Genomic DNA, 21,607 nt, shown 5'->3' on the forward strand with positions numbered 1-21,607 from the left:
GCTTTATAATCAGGGCAGTTGACAGATCAAAAAGGAAGTGAAAAAACCCAAAAACCTCACTTTTTACCAGAAGCCATCTTTCTGCCTATCATGTTGCTGAATCTTAGGACAAGCTCCTGCATAAAGGCTTGTGCTTCAGTTTATGGATATCGTCATCACATGAAAACAGGAGACTGAAGGTTTTCCCTCATCTTGACAACCACTAAGCTACGTGATTTCTGAAATAACTTGTCCTGTGAACATCTACAGCTTCTGCTTGTGGTGTGATGGCAAGAACAAAGGAACAGTTCCTACCAGTCTGCCTCATGTTTGACAGAGGCTGGTTAGTCCCGCATATTTCAATGGAGATTCAAACAACAGATTTCCAGGCATCCCTCAAGCCAAAGGCACATGAAATATAGCTTTTAAGGGTATTGTAGTATCATTTTAAAGTCGTTCAAACTGTAGGGACAGTACAGAAACAAGAACCACGTCATCTCATTGGAGAACTCAACGCATTTTAGGAAGACGTGAGGCTTTGTATACAACATCTTTGCTTTTCACACAGGGGATGTTGACAAAGTATCTAAGTAATCTTTCGCCCCTTTTGAAGGATCAGTGCTAGCACGAGGAAAAACTTGTGGAAGCAAACTCCAATCAAGCCTACAGGTTCAAAGCACAGTCTCAAGAGTGTATGTATCTTTCAGCAGTAACAGCAGGTTCAGCAGCCCTTCCCTTCTCTGCTCCACCACTCATTCCTACCCCTGCACTCCATCAGCTACCCTGGTGTGAGTTCATGAGGCTGCATAAGGTTAAAGACAAGTGATTTCATCCCCCACCATTTGGTTTTTTGGGTTTGTGGTTTTTTCGGTTGGGTTTTGTTTTGGTTTTTAAAGAAGTAACTTCTGCAAGTTCACCTTGCATAAAAACGGCAGTTCAGGGTTAAGACAAAGGTTTAACTAGCTGAGAATCCCAGTTACAATAAGGGCAAAGTTTAAGCGGCCACACAAGGTGTTGCTTTAAACAATGCCATCATTTAAAACATGCCCAGCAAATCCCAGAGTACACCTGCTTAGGAACTAGAAGTGTAGCTACTGCTTATCAGACTGTTCAAGAACACAGCACGCACTTTGATTTGTTAGATGTGTAACCGCCTGGGACTCCTTTTAAGTTAAAAATATGGGAGACCTGTATTACAGTGAGGATGCTGGAGAACCAAGGCCTGTTAGAACAGAAAGGAGCTAGAGTCAACAGCACTATGCGGCTGTACAGGTTTTTGCAGACTGCTACTGAGAACAGACAAGACACAGGAGTAGGCCAGATTCGTGCTCCTGCATGAGAGACCAGATCCCAGAGTTCCAATGGAAGGCCAACGGACCTACTGCTGAGTAAGCGAACAGATGTGTTCTGGGAATGGTTCTTATTCCAGTTCTCTCTCTCCAGCGCTACACTGGTCTGATGTAGCCCTGTTGTGCTCCGTGGTCAACTGTCAAGAGTTGCTGGCTGACAAATCTCAGCAGATGAATTCAGCACAAGTACTGAACTGCCCTTAGCTCTACCTGGTTTTTTGCCCTGATAACTCCTGTTTGGAACCAAGCCCTATGACAACTTTCAGCCTTATATAAACACAAAATCCCAGTAGCTGTGATGAATATGCATTCTGACTGGCCAGCCACGTAGAAAGCTTAGTCCAAACCTGCTCAACCCACACATCTTCTGACCAGCCCGCATATAGGGATTGTTTCTCAGTGGAAAGGGAAGATACTGAACTGAACTGAGAATGCTTCACAGTGGTCTGCTACAACGAGGGGTCAGCTACCCTCTGGAGGTTTCCATGGCTAGAAATCTACTGCCTCTGTCATTTGGGAAAGCACTGCCTCTGAACATGCTGATTCAGCACCAACCCATGTCCCCAACTGGCATCAGAAACGTAAAGGTGGATGGTACCCTTGCAGGGATTGTTGTTATTTCCTTAAAGTCCAAATACACAGATCACCCAAACAGGCAAACAGAAATCCTTCCTTTAGGCTAACATTAAAAAGTGCACTAAGTCTAATCCAACAGGAGAAGAATTAAGATTACCATTATGCTGTAGGAACCACAAACAAGAAATATCTATGAGAACGCCTACCAGGGGATACAGTCAGATTCAGCTCTTCTGATCTCTGGAAACCACCTCTTGCTGACAGCAACTAGCAATGATCCTAGTGTCTCCATTACACATCAGTTTCTCTGTAAATTGCTGATAGTTTTATGAAGAACCAAGACTTTGGATAAAATATCTTTACTCACTGGAGACTTACTGCAACTTGAGGTACATTCACTAGCAAGGCAGCATCAAAAGCAGAATGATGCTTGCATGGATTCAGGTGCTTTAAAGGAAGGGAAAAAAAAATGCAACAGCAGTAGAGTGCATGTGCATGTAAAATGTATGATTGCAAAATATACTGTGTAAATTGTTAATTACAAGAAGCAGAACAAGAAGACTCAAAATTCCACAACTCACTTATGCCAATTTACTATAAGATGGAATACTGCAAACTGAAGTTTAGACAGGGAACTTTAGACAGGGAAATCTTCTCTGCAGCATGTCTTCAATGTCTTGAAGCTATGATTACTGACTACCTGCCACTTTAATCCACGATAAAGCCACCTCTCAACTGAGAGGGCTGATCCCACTCATCCTCCCCACCCCCCCAGATGCTCACTCATCCTGCATTTGCATGGTAACACGACAAGACAGTGCAGGGATCAGTTCCCTGATCCAACCCACAACATTTCTACACAAAGTGAAGGTGCCAGCACAAAGAGCGTGGTATGGTGGATCCTCCTGGAAACCATGCTAAGGCACATGGAAAATAAGGAGGTGGCTGGTGACAGCCAGCACGACTTCACCAACAGCAAACAGTGCCTGACCAATCTGGTGGCTTTCTATGACTGGGTTACAGCACTGGTGGATAAGGGACAACCAACTGACATAATCTACCTGGACTTGTGCAGAGCATCTGACGCTGTCCCACACAGCATCCTTGTCTCTAAACTGGAGAGACATGGATTTGACGGACAGACAGACCATTTGGTGGACAAGGAATTGGCTGGATGGCCGCACTCAAAGAGTTGCGGTCAATGGCTCAATATCCAAATGGAGACAGGTGACGAGCAGCATTCCTCAGCAGCTGCTATTAGGACCAGCCCTGTTTAACACTATTGTCAGTGACATGGACAGTGTGATAGAGTGCACCCTCAGCAAGTTCACCGACAACACCAAGCTGAGTGGTGTGGTCGACACGCTGGAGGGAAGCGATGCCATCCAGAGGGACCTTGACAGTCTGGAGAGGTGGGCCTATGCAAACCTCGAAGTTCAACCAGGCCAAATGCAAGGTCCTGCATATAGGTTGGGGTAATCCCAAGCACAAATACAGGCTGAGTGGAGAATGAATCAAGAACAGTCCTGAGGAGAAGGACTTGGGAGTACTGGTGGACAAGAAGTTCAACATGAGCCAGCAATGTGCACTTGCAGCCTAGAAAGCTAACTGCATCCTGGGCTGCATCAAAAGAAGTACGGTCAGCAGGTCAAGGGAGGTGACTCTCAGCCTCTACTCTACTCTTGTAGAGACCTCACCTGGAGAACTGTGTCCAGTTCTGGAGCCCCCAACATAAGAAGGACAGGGACCTGTTGGAGCAAGTCCAGAGGAGGGCCACAAAGATTACCAGAGGGCTGAAGCACCTCTCCTGTGAGGACAGGCTGAGAGAGTTGGGGCTGTTCAGCCTGGAGAAGAGAAGGCTCTAGGGAGACCTTACAGCAGCCTTCCAGTAACTCAAGGGGGCTTATAAGAAAGACAGGGAGAAACTCTTTAGCAGGGCCTGTTGTGATAGGACAAGGGGTAACGGTTTTAACACAGGAGGAGGTAGATTGAAACTAGATAAAAGGAAAAAAAAAATTTTACAATGTGGGTGGTGGAACACTGGAACAGGTTGCCCAGAGAGGTGGTGGATGCCCCATCCCTGGAAATATTCAAGGCCAGGTTAGACTGGGCTCTGAGCAAACTGATCTGGTTGAAGGTGACCCTGCTCCTTATAGGGGGGTTGGGCTAGATAACCTTTAAAGGTCCCTTCCAACCGAAACGGTTCTATGACTCTATGTTCACTCCTCTCTGCAGTATTTTAAATCTACGCTAGATTAAAAACTACTGTGTAACCATGAACTGTGTTTTTACAAGAAAATTCACTTTCGCTGCTCTGCATCCCTTGGATGTGTATTCTATTTTCCTGTAGTGGAACCAAGGCCTTTCCTGGAGGACCTTCTATATTGTCCAGCATTAAACAACTGCACTCTCCCATACTGCTCATTTAGGTTAAATGATGTAAAATTGTGATTTCTCAGAAATTAGGAGTTACTGCCCAAACCTGTATCTACTATAAATGCAACAAAAATTCTCACAGTTTGACAAGGTCTGTAGATGGACTTGCAATTTCTTCAAAGTCAGGGTGAAATGCTTTATTAAAGTTGCTGTGGCATAAGCTCTCTTTAAAAGGGAAAAAATGGTCTACTGAAAGTTTCCTGTAGCATCTTCTACATACACTAGACATCAAGTTTAGGGTATATAAACTATAACCAATAAATTTCAATATTTTCCATTAAAATAGTAATTTTGCACACAGAATTTCATGCCTTTTCAGAAATCTGACCTTCTACAAACTTGCTTATAGTACTGTGATGGAACAGAGTTAAAAAAAAAAAAAAAGATAGCATGATGTTTAACTTCATTCCGGAAAAATGATAACTCATGGCTCATAAGCCAATGTGGTTCTATTAAATATTCTTGACAGTCATTGATTTCCTTAAAAGAAGCATTCTCTGATGAATATATCTAGGCAAATCTCTATGCTGTCCTAATCCTTAAACAAAAACAGTAAGCTTTTAGAATAGCTTTTTCCAGATAACTTCTATTTGGCTTTCTAAGCTTAAAAAAACCAAACCAAAACAACAACAACAAAAAAACCCACAGAATCTGCCTGCCTTCTCCCACCAGTCTCTCCCCAAACACTCCTCCCCAAGTTTCACGGTTTCATGATAGAACTTTAATAAGCAAAGGCTTCAGATGAATATACTTCTTCCTCTCTCATGGGAAGCTGACAGGTACTTACCTGAAACAGTTTTTCACCTAGAGTGGGAAATATTTTGCCCATTTCCCAAAAATGCTTTAAGATGTATTTGGAAGACTATCAGAGTTGAGGCAGTAGTTCCATTACCTTAAAACTAAACAGCTATGATTTCCCTTCAGACAGGTCTCTTAGTCAGGCTTACCCCCACACCCCATAAAAAAAAAAACCAACCAACCAAACAAACAAAAAAACCCAAACAACCCACCACACCCCACAAAACCCCAAACAAAACACCATCATCCCCGCACCACCACATCACTAGAAACTTCTATTTAAGGCCGTATTTTTATGCAAAATTAAATTAGATTGCTCTTCCATTTTTCTTCCCTCTGGATTTCACAGAAACATCTCTCAACTAAACTAACTATACCATTTAGTATGGCACTCGCAGTCCACTTAATTCAGAAGCAGAACAACAAAAACTTTTTAATTCTTTGCACCTTTACATTCCTTCACTGGATTCAAACAAGGCAAGTAATTATACAGCTATTAAAGTTTATCTCCTTTTCTAAAAGCATCCTTTGTGAAGTTTGACCTGATTTACGCTAAACTTGGATTTTTAAGAGACCTAGTTTTAGAGAGATATTCATCTTCCTTCACTAGTTCTAAAAGGAAAGACTCTTGGGATATTTCAAGACTATGATGTCCCGTTAGTTCACATCCAGCTCTATCTTGTCTCCCTCCCCTCAGACTGAACTTACAGGGAGGAGCAACCTGAGTAAAAGAATCCACTACCAAGGAGACTGAAAGTCTGTAGACAAGTATTTTGCATGTCATTTTGAGAATGAGAATAAGCTTATTACGGCCTTCCATGAGGCCACCTGAAGTGTAAGATCATATTCCCAAGACCATCTGACTCATTCTGCTTTAGCCTCCAATCCTATGCCGAGTGTGGACTGACAGCAGAGTGGGCTTGTTATCGCACGAACAGCCAAAGCTAATTTGCACACTGGCTGCCACGCTGACAGAAAGCGGGAATCCGTCCATAGTCACATCTAACCACCAGCCGCTCCAGCAGGCACCAGTGCCCTTTCGCAACCACTGTGAATTGATGGGGTTTAGCTCAGACACACAGGACGTCATTTGTACGGATTCCTCCATATACCCACATCCATGGCTTTCGTTCTGGCCCACTCACAGCTAAGGTCCCACACACCCTGCTCAGCCTCATCTAGGACCTCTCACTAAAGCCAAGGCTTATCAACTTTTGACTTCAGGATCCAGCTTACAAATTGACCCCAATATAGCTGCACTGGCAAAACTATAGGGCAGCAAACCACTGCTCAGAGCAAGAATTCTTTAGGGCTTTTTTTGTTTTGTTGTTTGGTTTTGTGTTTTGTTTTTTGTTGTTTTTTTTTTTTAAAAAAAAAAAAAAGGTATTGCCACCACCAACAGAATCTCAAAACTATGCAATAAATTCAGCACTGAATTCAGTACAAACCAGCTCTGAAATTAGCTCTGTCTGCAGCTTACAGGCAGAATCATGAAAACCCTGGCATGCTGAGAGCAAAGATCTATCTGCCTTAAAGATGAGATCTCTTTCCCTAAGATGAGTATGAAAGAGCTATTCCTCTTCCCTTACAGCAGTGGAAAGCCCTTCAAGTTCCAGATACTAGAAGAACAGATGGGAAAGAACATCAAAACCAGGATTTAGGCTTAAGGATGCCGAAATGCCCATGAGCATGATAAGCAGAAGGTGCTTGGTTCTTGGGAACTAGTGTTTTCGCATAGACTTTTTTTTTTTAAAGTAGGTTTAGTAGTTTTAGTCATTAAAAAAAAAAGTTTCCAAAAATAACAGCTTACTTTCTGAAGTTTGTGAGGTGTCATCACAAGTGCATTTAGCTGCTAAAGTTCATCAACATGCCAATAAGTATAGACCAAAGCAGCTGTGATTGACTTCTCCCTAACATGCCTGCCCTCCACCATCTCCCAATTATACATAAAGCTGCATAAGGCATTTCCTTTCCTAGGGGCAGGAGCAGTCCTTGGGCTACGAGGGGTAGAGAAAATTTAAAGCCCTATCTGCTGTTCTTATTTGGAGCACAGAATTCAGTTCAAAGTACAAGCAGCAGGAAGATACGAATTCAAGATTAGTCACAGGCAAACAGATGATTTAGGAACAAGAACCAATCTGTTTGTTATAGGCAAGGAGTGCAGCCTCCATGGCAAAGTAGACTACAGTTCTGCAACATCTTTAACTTACAAAGTCAATTTTTAATCTAATTTGAAACTGAGTAACTTGTTGAGCAGAGTAACCTCTGAACTCTATATTCAATTTTGTAGTGCTAGCACGCTCACTCTGTGACCTCAGCTTTGGCTCCAGTAAAATAGAGTGAGCTGGACGAGTGGTCAGGATGGAGACTATTTGGGCTTTGATACCCAGAAGAGCAGTGCACCTAGGGATTACCAAACAACTTAGCGTCCTTTCCACACTTCAAACACATTCAATGACTGAAATAAATAAATCAATGTCCTCTTGAGACCACAAAGGCAGTTTACCTGTTGTTTCAGGGTATCTGCCAATGCATGGCACTGAGACTGCATCACTTTACACTCACATCCCTGCATTCAAAGTTCACAACCACGTAAGGGAGGAGTGCTAATGAAATCTTTACATCCAACACAAACTCCGTAGCAGGAGTTTGGCCTTCGCAGCAAGGTTCTTGGAAGGGAAAATACAGAAGCCCTGAGTATAGGGAGTGCAGCACTTAAAACAGACCTGCTTAACACCACTCTAAGCTTTTTCCAGAAGTTAGCTTTCAAGTTGAAGTTTTGCAGGGTTAGTCTCCTCCATGATATCCATTTTTAGAAAAAAATATACTTTAAAATAGTTAGGTATGAGAGGAGAAATAAAAGAAAAAGCTCAATTTTAATCTAATAGATGACTAAACATCAGCTCATACTCCTTAACACCTACAGCCACTTTGGAAAGGAAAAACAGTCCTTGTTTACAAATCATTTGGAGCAGTAATTTTCAAACTGTGGGCTCCCGAAAAGCATAAAGACCTCACGCAATTTAAACTATTGGCAAGAGGCTTGGTCTTCCATAGCTGCTTCTTGCTAACTCCAGGTTGAAAACCACTGATTTAAGAGAGCCCTGGTAAAACACAGTTCTTCCCTCAACAGTTTAGGTTTGTTCAAGAGATAAACACGGCATTCCTGCTGAATTCAAAAGATCATATGCAAAATGGAACTCCGCATGGCCTGCCAACTGAGCACTGAAGCCATTCACTCCCAGATCGCTGCACATCACTAAAGAAAAACTGCAGAGGCAAGACCAATGGTTTAGATTTGGTGAAGAGGTTACAAAAATACTTCTGTAAGATAGAACTAGGTTCTTATAGCACCTTACCAAACAGTTCCAGATGATTATATTTTTATTAATTTGTATGAATACATAGGATAACAAGGAGGACAGAAAAGTAAAGAACCCAAGAGAAATGTGCAGGTGGTAGTTAAGCATTTAGTCAGAAATACCAAAATTAGTGTTACACTTGCTGTAATTTTGGCCCCCGAGTATAAGTAGAATAACATAAATATTAGTGGGAAACATTTCAGGGAAAAAATCACTTCCCCCACCCCCCCAGGAGACTTTGACACTTCATTTTTATGAAGGCTCTGCACACACCTGTCTTACACAACACATTTTGAAGCACAGGTACTCATCTAAACCTACACATAACCAACATTTCACACTTAGTTTTTCCTTCACGCTTCTCCATCCTCCACTCAATCTTGCAATATTTTGAAAGGCAGCAAGCTACGGCATGCAGATAAATGATAACCACTAAGGTCAGTGAAACATTTCGCTTCCGGCTGAATAGGAGCAGAATTTTCCAAAGGACATTTAAAACCAACAAGGGGCATTCCCCTTACTTAGCAGTGAGGTCAATCATATCAAGAAACTACCATTGAAACAAAAGTGCAAAATTTTTTCTAAGAGAAGTTTTCCTTGCTGCCTGTTTTGGAAGGGAAGACTATCAGCTGGGCCAGTTTTTCCATAAGAAATGAGTAAGACCCTTGTGAGAAACCCCAGAAGAAAAATTATAGTATCATATAAACTTATGTTTCACTAATTACTTCAAAATATAAAAGGGAAAGCTAGAGATAAGGTAGCTATGCTCTTGCTTTTCTAAAGGATGCAAATGGCATCACTGCTTTTAAGAAGATTGCTTTTAAGTTTTCTTAGGTAAGAAAATGAAATTACTTCCATGCTTTTCTATTCTCTTGCTTCTCCAGAGCAACAACGAAGTTAAGTGTCCAGCTCTGCAAAAAGTTTGCTTCAGACAAAGGATACAATGGCATGTTTCCAGAAACGCATCTAGAGATCATGATAAAGCATCACCCAGAAAGGAGCTTTCATCACTTTTGCCACAATTATGAATCTTAACCCAGGAGATGACCAAACCTGAGACAAGGTTTGCTATAAGACTAGCTTATCTTCAACTTGTTCATGAAAATGACAAATAGCTGCCAAAGAAGCCAAGCAAGGAGCATTTAAAGCATTTAAACAAAGCCAATCCATTTTGTTTATTTCAATATATTGATATATTCCTTAAGAAGTTCAAGACTGCAGGACACAAGGCACAGGCTAAGAGAGGGCTCTTCTGGCCACAAGACTCCCTGGCTGAAGCTATCCCACGACAAAGTTTCACAGCTGACCCAAATGGTTCTTCACGCATTAGGCACAGGCAGAGTATTTAAGAGCTTTGTGCACATGAACTGCTGCAGAGAGTTTAAGGGCTGCAGGACTTGCCGGTCCTTGCAAGGCAGTAGGCCGAATTCTGTCTATTACACAGGTAACATAGTAAGCTGCTGCCTGTAACATATGAACAGTAGCAAAGGGACCCAAACAGCATATTGCTGCAGCCTAACGACTGACACCACTATGTGCTCAGGAGAACAGGGTGGAAAGCATCGGCATTATGTACCAGCCTGGAAGTATTAGGAGTAGGGAATCGCAGGCTGCAGACTGAAACTTTCACATCCTTTTGTTAATATAACCAACGAAAAAAGAAATCAAGAAATGAAGAACTCTGTAGCTTGACTGCCTGTTCCTCTTCCTACTTGGTCAGTTACTCCACTTTTGAAACATGACCATCACCCTAAGCTAGTGACAGCAGAGGATGGTGAAAGACTACAGACAGACGGACTCATCTATGCATTTCTCTCCAGCTAGATACTGAAATGCCTGTAGTACAAGCGTTCACAAAAAATGTTCAAAGAGAACCAGGATACTTTTCATTAGTAAACTCAACGCAAGAGTTAAGATTGCCTGGTGGCCTCTGATGTCTTTCCACACTGCTGGATTCAGCTTCTGAAAGCTGCCTTTGTTAATGAATACTAGGCTCTTGTCCAGTCCTCTTTTCTCCCCCTCTTCTCCCTCCCATAAAATATCATGGTCCTCAGGGCATAAGGAACATCCTTTGTCTCCTTGCAAGCCTTCCCTGTGCAGCCACTTTGCCATTGCTTCTGGAAAATGCAACAGGAGTACCATCTTTTCTCTTCTCCGTAAGAGCAGTGGAAAAAACAGATGGAGACATCATCTAATAGCAATTTTACTATGTAGGAAGTGGTGTCCTGCAGAAACATTGAAACACCATAACCTCCACTTCATCTTTCACGTGTCAGCAGCGTTGATGCGTAACTTAAATCTCCTACTCAGCTTTGAGAGCTGAATTTTTTTGTTAACTCACCATAAAAGAACACATGATACTACACAGCACACAAGGCAAATTGAATCTGAGGTAAAAGGTAAATGACTCGAAGATGCCCAGGGAAATAACAGTACAGGAGAAAAAGAAAGAAGTTGAAGCTCTCATTTCCCAAAAGAAGCTGAGGCCACATGGATTTACTGGAGAGAATTAAGGAAACCCAGATGCCTGCAGAGATACTGGGGAGAGGTGGTATACAGCTGCAACTTATTACTGGAGGTACTGGATGACAGCCTTCAACATGGTTGGGAAAGCAAAGCCCACAGTTGATTATCAGGGAGAGAGCACAGTATAACACATGGTGCTTTGAAGGAAGAGGGAGAATGAAGCAATCTTCCTGCTACTGTAATCGAACATGATGCATGTAGATATTAGCACTTATTCAGAAAAAGACAACTTGGATTTGTGCATGTGTGACATGACCAGTTGAATAGCCTCAACTATTTGTTCTCTGCTTCTCCGTCCTCTGCAGATGTTGCAAGAAAAAAAAAAAAAAAAAAAAAAAAACACGAACTTGTTTTCCAGTCAGGTCTAGTCAGGGAACTGATTCACCAAGCTGCCACACAGTTGTGCCAGCACAGAGGGGACTATTTAAGCCAGTTTAGACAGCACTGCTGTCAAATATAACCACAGTCTGTAGTGCAGTTACAAGACAGAAGATGCAAACTAGAAACCTCCCTGCCTTTAGAGGAGGCTGTCCTGTTCTCTCCCCTTCCCTTCACCCCACAGACATGATCACATCCAGTGCTTCAGATAAGCTCTCCTCTCATCTCATTCCTAGCTAGGATGACTCAGGTTACCAAGCATCACCAGAAGATTAGCTGTTCTTGCAGTCTTCTGTCAGTTTAGTAAAAACAGGCACTACTATCCCTTTTGGACAAAGGTAGAGCCTAGATTGTCTCAGCCCATCCCATCCAACCCTGCCCCCAGAAAATCCAAAAAGTTTTGTATTTCTCAGAGAATTAGAACTATCCATCCCAGTAACCTTCAAGAACCAAAACTGCATCCTCTTCAGAGTGAAAACATTCATACATAGGAGAGTGAGGAAGAGGATTGCAAAGTCCCATGTAAAATACTGCAGTAGTGTCCCCTCCGCTCCAATCAGTATGAGAGGGCTACCTTTCTTTAACTCCAGTAAATGCATGTTTTTCCCCAAACCTTGCCTAAACTGACTTTCAGGAAGTATTCTCATTGTTATTTTACATTAATCATGAAAGAACACAAGTTCTCAGACAAAAAACAACAAACAAACAACAACAAAAAAAAAAATCCACCCCACACATGACAGTACTTGCCTGGATGCAAGATAGCCTAAGATGGCAGAGTATCAAGCCATTTAAGTATTATGCAATAAAGATTTAGACAACTGAGCACAAGAACTGGGATTCTGTATCATCTATTCTTAATTAAAGTGCAGTTATTGTATTTCTGTACATAATAGTATTTAGATTATCACCAGTATATAACACAAATTGTCAAAAATGGCTTAAAAACCGTGAACAGTCCTTCAGGTACTCTTCAAATGGCGCCGTATCACAAAGCTGTAAATCTGTAACATATATATCTCAATATAAATACTACAAAGATTTTATCTAGGTGGATTTGAATTATTTCCTGCATGCACAGAATGGATCACAATAATTCATTTTGAGAAGTTCTCTTAAAAGTAGATGAACTCTGAATGCCATTAGCTCTTTGTTAAGTTGAAAAACCCTGTTCTTCCTGCTGGATGAACATGTCCCAAGAAGGAAACCTCCCACCTTGCAGCGACAGTTATTACTTCACATAAATTAAAATAAATTTTTGTTGAAATGCAAAATAAGCCAAGTGATCTGGCCTACTCCAAAATTTCATGTCACAGTCAAAAGAACAACTCAAGATGGTATAATATGATGTAATTATAATTTTTTTTAATATGCTTTTGTTTGTTTGATGTTGTCCCTGTCAGGGTAGAAGTTATTCTTCATTCGCAAATAAGGAAATAAGGGCAAATCTGAAGTGATTTATGGTAAAGCCAGAAAGATACTTGAAACAGATCTAGATTCATCCCCCGCAGTTCAACTTCTACTGTTCTTCAGATGCATACCATCCTTTCAAGCACATTTAAAGTAAAGCTAAATATCAAGCTGTAAATTTCGCTCCTTACAACTAAAGATTTTTAAATGACAGCTGCTTCAATTTTTTTCATGGCATAACTTCGTCATAAAAGGGTAATTCTCCCTCCCTGTATCCATCCTGCCAACAGGCAAAAATGTTTGTGTGTAGACCAGATCTTCTTAAACAAGCCTTCCACTACCATACTGTAAAGTTTCTGTACAATGGGTCTTTATTAATAAAAAAAGTTGCAAGCTGCATCTGCATTAAATGCAGGTTGAAACAAGGCAAATACACCCCCAGCCAGTGTGCAAGTGGTACTATCTAAAACAGATACCAGTTTAGAATAGCCCTACATTTACATGTTTACTTTAGCATGATTTCAGATAGGTTGCTTTTTATTATTTTTCATCAATGTCAGGGCTATAATAAGCTTTCTCATTTTGGAACAAAGAAACACAATCTGCCCTTTGAACCAGAACTATGTTAAACACTTGGAGACTCAAGCCTACTTCCAAAACAACGAGATAACATGGCTAACTGGAAGCAGCAGCTAATTCATATCACATACAGGCTGGAACTATACTGAAGCAATTATCAAGATAAGAAAAATGTAATAAAGATTTTAGAATTATTCAACTGTTTTACACCTTCTCTTGATTAATATTAGCTTCTAATACTTCCTGATGTATCATATTTCTTCCACAGGACCCACACTTTAGCCCTAAATCCCTAAGGTCACAGAAGACCACCACTATTCAACAAATAAGTACATAGAAACAGATCAGGTACTTAGGTTGCAGTATTTCACCAGCAACAATCATTTAAAAAAAAAAAAAATTCAGCTTATTTTAACAGCTTAAGAGTAAAAATCAAGAGCTAAGCAGGACCTCAATGAAACACTGACAGAGCTCAAGAGGACTGGAAATCTTATGTCAATGTTACAGATTTTCCCTTTAAATCATCATTTTGCTCCCAAAACTAGGATCACTGCTGAAGAGAACTAATACATTCCCTCCCTGCCCCCAGCCCCCAACATCAGCTGTAATTCAGTCTGGGAGTCTCTTAAGCGTACAGCTAATATTTAACAAAGAGCCAAGCATCACCAGCTAGTAGAAATGCATGCGACCACCTCAAACCGTCACTCCAGTAACCACACAGCATTGCAACGCTATCACTGCCTGTCAGAAAGGTTTCAGGAATCTGTGGGTTCTCTCCTCCCTCAAACTCCCCATTCCTTAGCTCATCTGATCTCATCAACTATTTCCAATTCAGCAAGTGCCCGAACAGCAAGTGACTGAAGGTTGGGAGAGGAGGAAATAAAATAAAATAAAATAAAATAAAATTTAAAAAATCACCACACACGTTTGTCTCTAGGTATCTGCTTCTGGCCACCAAGACAGACACTAACCCTCAAGATCAGTACAGAAAGCAGGTATGTCAGCACCAAACAGCTATCACTTGGCATATGGCATCTCTAGAATCAAAGTCCTACCAGGACGCCAAGACACTGTGCACCACTCCTGACTACTGTCCTATGCTGTGGTTAAACAACTCAATGCATCTCTCTGCAGAGAGCTTAGACATCCCTTCTCCACACTTCCCTCCACCTCCAGGCCACGGCATGCTGCTCCCTCAACTGCATCAACAGAACTGCTCACAGACCTGTTCCCCACCAGCCGCACCACCTCCCTCTCCCCCTAAAAAAAAGGGGCTTGAAATGCATGACAAGGAAGGAAGGTTTAAGCCAGATCAGTTCCCTGAGCTACTTCCCACAAAAAGCTGCGCTGACACCATTGTAGATGCAACTCTGCGACAGTTCAAGACAATCTGTCTTTGCTGCTGCATTCTCACTCTTTTCCCTTTCACCAGCTATGCATTCTCATCCTCTTCCTTGTGCTACCACTGGCATTGGCTTGACCCACCAGCAAGCCAGTTCAGGGAGCAAACTAGCAGAAAATTATTCTACCCCCTCCAAAGATCACGTCTTCTGACAGCATAGCTCCCCTGAATTGGCTCCCTGTGGGCAAAGATGGTCCTTCAGTCCTCGTGTATTTGCTCCCCTTGAGAGCACAAGCTTAGTTTGACAAACTGTCATGAACCCACAGTCCAACAGAGCAGCCTATTGCAGAAGCAAGAAACAAGAGAGGAAAGTGAATTACTTAAGCCATTTTTATTGCTAAATGCACTAGTTTAAACCACAGGCTTTATTCTTTCTGAATACCACAACGCGTAGTATTAGAATAACTTTTCAGGGAATGATGCTAACACAGGGAATCCCACACGCCTCAGATTTACTTTCAGAACTAAATATGAATGGGCATCTCTGAAGTAACAAGAAGGATTTTCCCATGCTCTGCTTCCCCATATTTATCTACCAGTATCTATTACAGGAACAAATTCTCAAAGACTTCTACAAACAGCCAAGGTGAAACAAAATATTGCATCATTTAACAAGTCAACTTTCAAATCTCAAGGAACATCATCAAAACTCACTTAAAAAGACAACAGAGAGGCATTTGAGGCAAAAGGTTAAGACCACAGCATAATTTCAGGAGGACATCCTGGGCTAGTGCAAACAACCTTTTATAATTCTACAAAAAAAAAAAAATACCCAAAACCAAAAAAGGTAACAATTAACACACTTATATAACCCAACAATTTATGCAAGATCCATACTAGGAACAGGGCAGGTCCCGAGATCTCATAAAGCTGATCAATTTGAGGCTGAAACTATTTACGACATAGTGCCATCAAGATAAAAGTCATATAGTACTGTTACACTTTGGACTTTATTTTTTTTTTCAAGTGGATTTGTACTTTACCTCCAAAAAATCCCAGTCAACTCTGTGCTTAACAGCATTCACAATATCTTTTGTTAAACACACATAGAGGGACTTTCACAGAGGGAAATCTTTTGGAGGAACAAAACGTGTATCGCATTTAAGCACGAGGAAGAGATATGGGAGAGACAGAGGAGAAAGCAACTTCTCCAAGAGCTGGCAATTTAAACAGCTTTGGGGAAGCAGAACAGGGTGTGTATGAAAGGGGGTGGCGGTGTTTGTTTTAAGTTTTAGCACTTAGGGTTGCTAAGAACTTTAATAACATAATGTTTTCCTTGAGTCTGTAGATAACACAAACTGCTCTAGCTACCTAAGATTTTCTCAAAGAGCAGCATAATGAACAGACACACCAACATTTGCATTTCACCTCAACACAAGATCTTCAACAGTAACTTTGAAACTGTCCTTTTTTCTTTTTTTTTTTTTCTTTTTTTTTTCCCCTCTTTTCTGTCCCCTCCCCACCCATTTACTCCTCACAGCTATCTGGTTAAACTCTGAGCAGCAGGACAGCTCCACTGGAGGACTGAAGGAGCCAAGGAGAGAGCAGCAGGGACCAAGAGGAAGACAAGATGACATGCTGCAAGTAGGGAGTTTAGAAAGGACTAGAACAGGTGATCCCCAGCAGCCAAGGTAAGAGGAGATGAGAAAAGAAGACAGAAATAAAATAAATCCAGTTCAAGCAGAGGTGGAAGCCAACAAAATGTTCCTAACGTAGGAAAGCTAGAATCAAAATAAAACCCCATAAACTGGATCTAGAAGCATCAATAACTGGTTGTACAGAAAACCCAGCAGTTTTGCATAGAGTCTGAGTTTCCCAGCAATGTATTGCCCTTGAATCGCTTTATGCTTAAAACAAATTAATTGCTCGTATTAAACTGGAGTTAACAAGCATTTAGTGTACACTTTTATATTACAGAAATTTAAACATTTAGATGAAGCCAAAAATATACACGGCAGCAGTTACAACTCCTGGTGTAACCAAAAATGGTGTTTCAAATCCCAGATAATGAACTAGGATGCTGAGCTAACTGACAATAAGAGGTTTAACTCCGCACACAAGGAACTAAAGTGAATCTGTGAATGTTATTACAGATTACCTACGCTGAGCAGTCACTGGCAGATTATGGCCATATTTGCATATTTAAAAATAAAATGAGGATTTGTGCTCAATTAAAAGCAGGAGGCCAAACAAGAAGAGACGTACCAGTGTTCTGGCTAGAAATCTTTAAGATCATGCTAGAAGTTCATAGCCTACTGTTGTCAAACCTATTTTACTATCTCTGCAAACACCCACCAAATTCCTTGCCTAGAGCTGGCATTTGTGCGTATTTTAGGACCCGTAAAAAACGCCTCGATTTCTCAATAGAAAAAGAGAAAAAGGGCAAAATCTATATTTTTAATAGAGAAAGTTAGTTGAGATGAAAGGGCGTCAGGGATATCTTTTTCAAAAGCCTCAAATATTCGATTGCAAGGAACGTGCATAACAACAAATGTGCGGGGGGGTGGGGGAAGAAGAGAGGGGTGGAAAAAAAAAAAAAAAAAGAAAAAAAAAAAAAAAGAGAGAAAAGCGATCACACATCCTTTTAACCCCCGCGGCCCCGCTCCGGATTCACGGCACCCCGATCCACAACTTTCCGCCGGCCCCGGCCCCGCCGCCGCGCTCCCCCCGCCTCCCCCCGCCGCTTCTCCCGCTGGGGCGCGGGGCGGGCGCGCCGCCGGCTCCGCGGCCTCCGGGCCTCCCTCCCTCCGCGCCTCACGGCGGCGGGCCGGGGCAGGCGGACCGGGCCGGGCCGGCCTCGCCTCCCGCGGCGGCGGATGGGCAGTGACAGGCGGGCCGCTCCCCGCCGGCGGGCGCGGCCCCGCCGTAAACAAGTTTGAAGGGGCCGCGGCCGGGGAGGAGCGGGCGCGGCGCTGACAGGGGCCGCACAAAAGGGCAGGGCAGGGCAGGACCCCCCTTCCCGGCTCCCTCCCCGGCGAAGGGCGGGGCCCGGCCCGGCGCGGCTCCGCTCGCCTCACGGCGGCGGCAGGGGGGAGGGGGGCGGGCCCGCAGGCCGCGGCGCCGCCGCTCGCCTCACGGCCTCCCCCGGTGGAGCGTCCCCCCCCGCCCCGCGGTCGCCGCCGTGGGGCCCGGCCCGGCCTCCCCGCCGCGCCGCCGTCCCTCACCTACACAGTGAATGAGCTTGTGTCGCCACGAATCGAGCTGGTGGCGGACGCCGCGCCTCTCGATGGAGCACTGCTGCCGCCCGCACGGGCTCGCCATCTTCTGGGCGGCGGGCGGGGGTGGGGGCGGCGGCGGGCACGGCCAGGGGGGCAGGGACGGGAAGGAAGGGGCCGCGCGCCGCGCCGCGCCACGCCCACCCGCCGTCAGCGCCCGCCTCGCCGCGCCACGCAGGCGCCGCCGGCCCGCGCCGCGCCCCGCCCCGCCGCCTGCCCCTTCCCGCCGCGCGCCTGCGCCCGCCCGCACGCCCCCTGCCCGCACGTGCGGCACCGCCGCGCGCCCACCTCCCGCCGCCCCCCCCCCCCCACCCCCCGCCGCTGCGGGGCGCTGTTCTCCCCCCCCCGCCCCCGTCAAGGACAGGAGCAGCGCGAGAGGCCGCTGGCGGGAAGCGGGGCGGCGAGGCCTGCTGCCCCTGCGCGGCCGTCCCGCCCCTGCGGGGTCACTGCCCGCCCCGAGGGGACGTCCCGTCCCTGAGGGATCACTCACCAGAGGGGACATCCCACCCCTGTGGGTCACTGACCCTCAGGGAACTTCTCACCCCAGAAGAGTCACCATGCTCTGAGGGGACATCCCACCCCAGGAGGGTCACTGTTCTCTGAGGAGACACCTCACCTCCAGCGGGGCACACAGTTTTCTCTCTCAGGAAGAGCTGAAATCTCCCCAACCACTGCTGGCGTAGTTAAAAACACTGCCTCTCTTGGTGGCCACGATGAAAAGGAAATACACCGAGGGGCTGATCCCACTGCTGATCCCTGAGGGACGGCTCCCTGCCACAACCACCCCCTGTGTTTGGGGGGTGTCCATGTACCCTTCAGCCTTACACCACAAGAACAAAGACCTCCCTCCCGCGCCAGCTCAGACGTTGTCAGGGGGCTGATGATGCAATATCACCATTTCTGATGGTAAGCACTGAGCGCAGCGCTAGGCGAGGGACAGGGGTGATGCCTGCTGCCTGCGCCAGGAGAAAAACATCAGCACCAGCTTTCTGCAAGCTCGGAGAATGAGCTCAGAGAGGTGAAATGCCTTACTCCAACCTTACCCCAAAGCCTGCAGCAAGGCCAGAGACCAAACCCAGGAGTCGCAGCCTTTATTCCCCCACCCTAACCACCAGAGCCGTTACCCTCACCATGCCGAGGCACACACGATTCGGGAGTTTGAAAGGCAGGGAGGTCAAAGCTGGCTGTATGCAGAAGTGCTCATGGGGTGTCCCAGATACGGTACCTCCTGTGTAGGCAGAGAAGCGTTTAGGCCGCTGTTCAGGTGCAGTCTCAGCTGAGTGGACTCAGTCTCTCTCAGAGGAACCTCTCTCCTGCAGAAGGAGACCAGGACAGCTTGGTCTGGCCAGTCCAGCAAAAGGAAAGCAAACCCAAGGAGTGATCGCTCTGCCAGTGTACCAGGGAAGTTCCCGTGGGGAAAGGGTGTAAATTTCAAGGAAAGGACAGAGCTGTCCGAAGCCGAATGGTAGCATAAGGACAGATTATTTCTTATGCTGTCAGCTCTTTTCTTGTGGAGAAAGCCAGAGGATGGTTTCTAACTGTAGGAGGCAGAACTTCTGAGAACAGACAGCAACCAGAACAGCAAGAGGCAAGAAGCGTCTTTCAAGATGCAGCTTCCTTGTGAAGAGGGCAATGCGAAGCTTGTTTTCGTGAGTGGAACAGCCTGGTTTAGTGACCAGGGAATCCCAGTCCTGGTTTGAAAGCCATTAGTGGTGGAAAGAAGGAATAGAAGGCATGACCTGTGAAGAATTTATCTGCTACAAACAGCAGGAAAGACCTGATAATGAGCTATTGGAGTCTAAGTGTCTCCATTTCCAGAGTCCTTGTGTTGGCAATGGGGAATCTTCCTTCCACTCAAAGTCCAGACATGCCTCTTGCTAGAGCCAGTTCAAAAGTCTGTTAGGCACTGTACTAACTACAGAAGTACCTTTTCCCGGAGAGGTAGATGATCTAGTGGTTGCTGAACTTGTATCTTATCAGTCCAGGTAGACCCGGATTAGTGCATGCCCACTGTGGTCTTCAGGAGATCCTTCCTGCAAATTCTTCTTTGCAGGATTCTTCTCTTGCTCCAATGCTCACAAAATAAACTTGGTGGTTGTGAGTTTGTTGTCAGCATGGCTGTTGGCCATCAAGCTGTTACTACATCCTTGTTTCTTCTGCACTCAGTTCACATCCCTGCTGTGACAGGCAACTGGGTCATATGATGCCAATCTTAAATTTATCAATCTTCATTCCAGAGCAAGTCTGGTTTCTTGCTCCCACTAACTCCTTTCAGGAAGCTTCCCCCAAATTTCCCTTCCCTACTGGCTGCAGACCCACTCCTAACATGTTCCTCCATCCAGTCAGACCCAGGCGGTGCTGAAGTGCTCTTTTAAGCACATTTTCTCCCTGGCCTTCCTCTAACACGATTCTGTGCACAGCCTCCACATGGCCCTCTTTTCTCTAGGGTGAACAAGATAAATTTCTGTAGTTCCTCCTTCTGTGGCAATTTGACTATTGCCCAGATGATATTAGCTGTTCTTCAGACCGCCTGATTGGTTTTGAACACACGTTTCTTGAGCAAGCATGAACTGAATTAGTTTTGCTTTTCCACAAAGCGTGCCTGCCCTCTGGAGAAAGTACCTTGGCTGAAAGTCACATTCTACTACTTGGACTCGTGAGCCTTGGTGGCTTTAGCTGTTTTGGCTGTGCCCTGCAGCTCTATCGTCTGGCTGGAGGGTAGCCCTCCCATAGCAGAGCTAGCAGGAAGGAAGTGTGTGCTGGCTGGCACATCTCATGGTGGTTATATTATCTCTGATCTTGACCCCCAGTGCTTATTAATAGAGAGCTCCAGTTTTGTTGTTATCTTTTTCGCAATCCTCTGTTCCTAGACTGATGTTTAGGCAGCAAACTCTTCAAGATAGCTCCACGTTTCTGTTCTATGCTGGTGCAGCACCTACCAAAAAGCTTTTGATCGCTGACTGGGACACATAAGAACTGTGGTAAAATAATCAGTAGGTGAGTATGAGAATTAATTCATTTTACAAACCCTGCTGCCCACCTAGGGCTAATCACAGACTGTTTGTGTGATAAATATCAACAATTTGGATTTCTTATCTACTGCCAAAGCAGAGAGGAAGAGGTTGAGGAAAGCATGAACCAGAGGATCCAGTACATAAAGCAGGAGAAAGTGCCTGAGAGCTAGAGGAAGGGAATGGTCCTATAAGCTAAAAAATGGTTTAATTCCACGGGCCTCTTGTGGAGAAGGGCAAACAGAGGGTCAAGGTCCACTTAATGAAAGGGCAGCGATGTCTGGAATTGCTAGCCAAAACTTTGGTGTTCAGATGGATGGAGAAGCATGGTGTAAAGAACAGTGGGGCTGGCCTCAGGAGACCCACCAAGAGCGACAGCTAAGTGAGCAATCACCTACACGCCAAGGCGATGGCAGATCTGACTTGATCCCAAAATTAGGCTGGACCAGGTCTGATACACCACAGCCTGCACCATGCTGCCGCTAACACCATCAGACAGTTCTGTTCAAACCAAAGGGGATCCAGTGTTTTCTTGGCCAACATTGTCAGCAGGCCCCAGCAGCCATTCCTCTGCTCGCTTCTGCAA

General features: G+C 44.6%; 1 protein-coding gene across 4 annotated transcripts in view; it reads right to left on the bottom strand.

Annotated features, from left to right (window-relative positions):
* The window catches only part of LCOR (ligand dependent nuclear receptor corepressor), a 63,518-nt gene extending 45,462 nt beyond the window's left edge, over nucleotides 1-18,056 (bottom strand). The window contains exon 1 of one of the 4 annotated variants that reach the window (XM_086752662.1): nucleotides 17,960-18,056. In XM_086752662.1, the coding sequence (XP_086608788.1) occupies nucleotides 17,960-18,056 (97 nt within the window). The remainder of the gene's footprint in view (nucleotides 1-17,959) is intronic. The other 3 variants (XM_086752663.1, XM_086752665.1, XM_086752664.1) reach the window with 3 other exon arrangements.
* Nucleotides 18,057-21,607: the final 3,551 nt, after the last annotated feature.

Source organism: Chlamydotis macqueenii, chromosome 7 (assembly GCF_036417535.1).
Source record: "Chlamydotis macqueenii isolate bChlMac1 chromosome 7, bChlMac1.mat, whole genome shotgun sequence".
NCBI lineage: Eukaryota > Metazoa > Chordata > Aves > Otidiformes > Otididae > Chlamydotis > Chlamydotis macqueenii.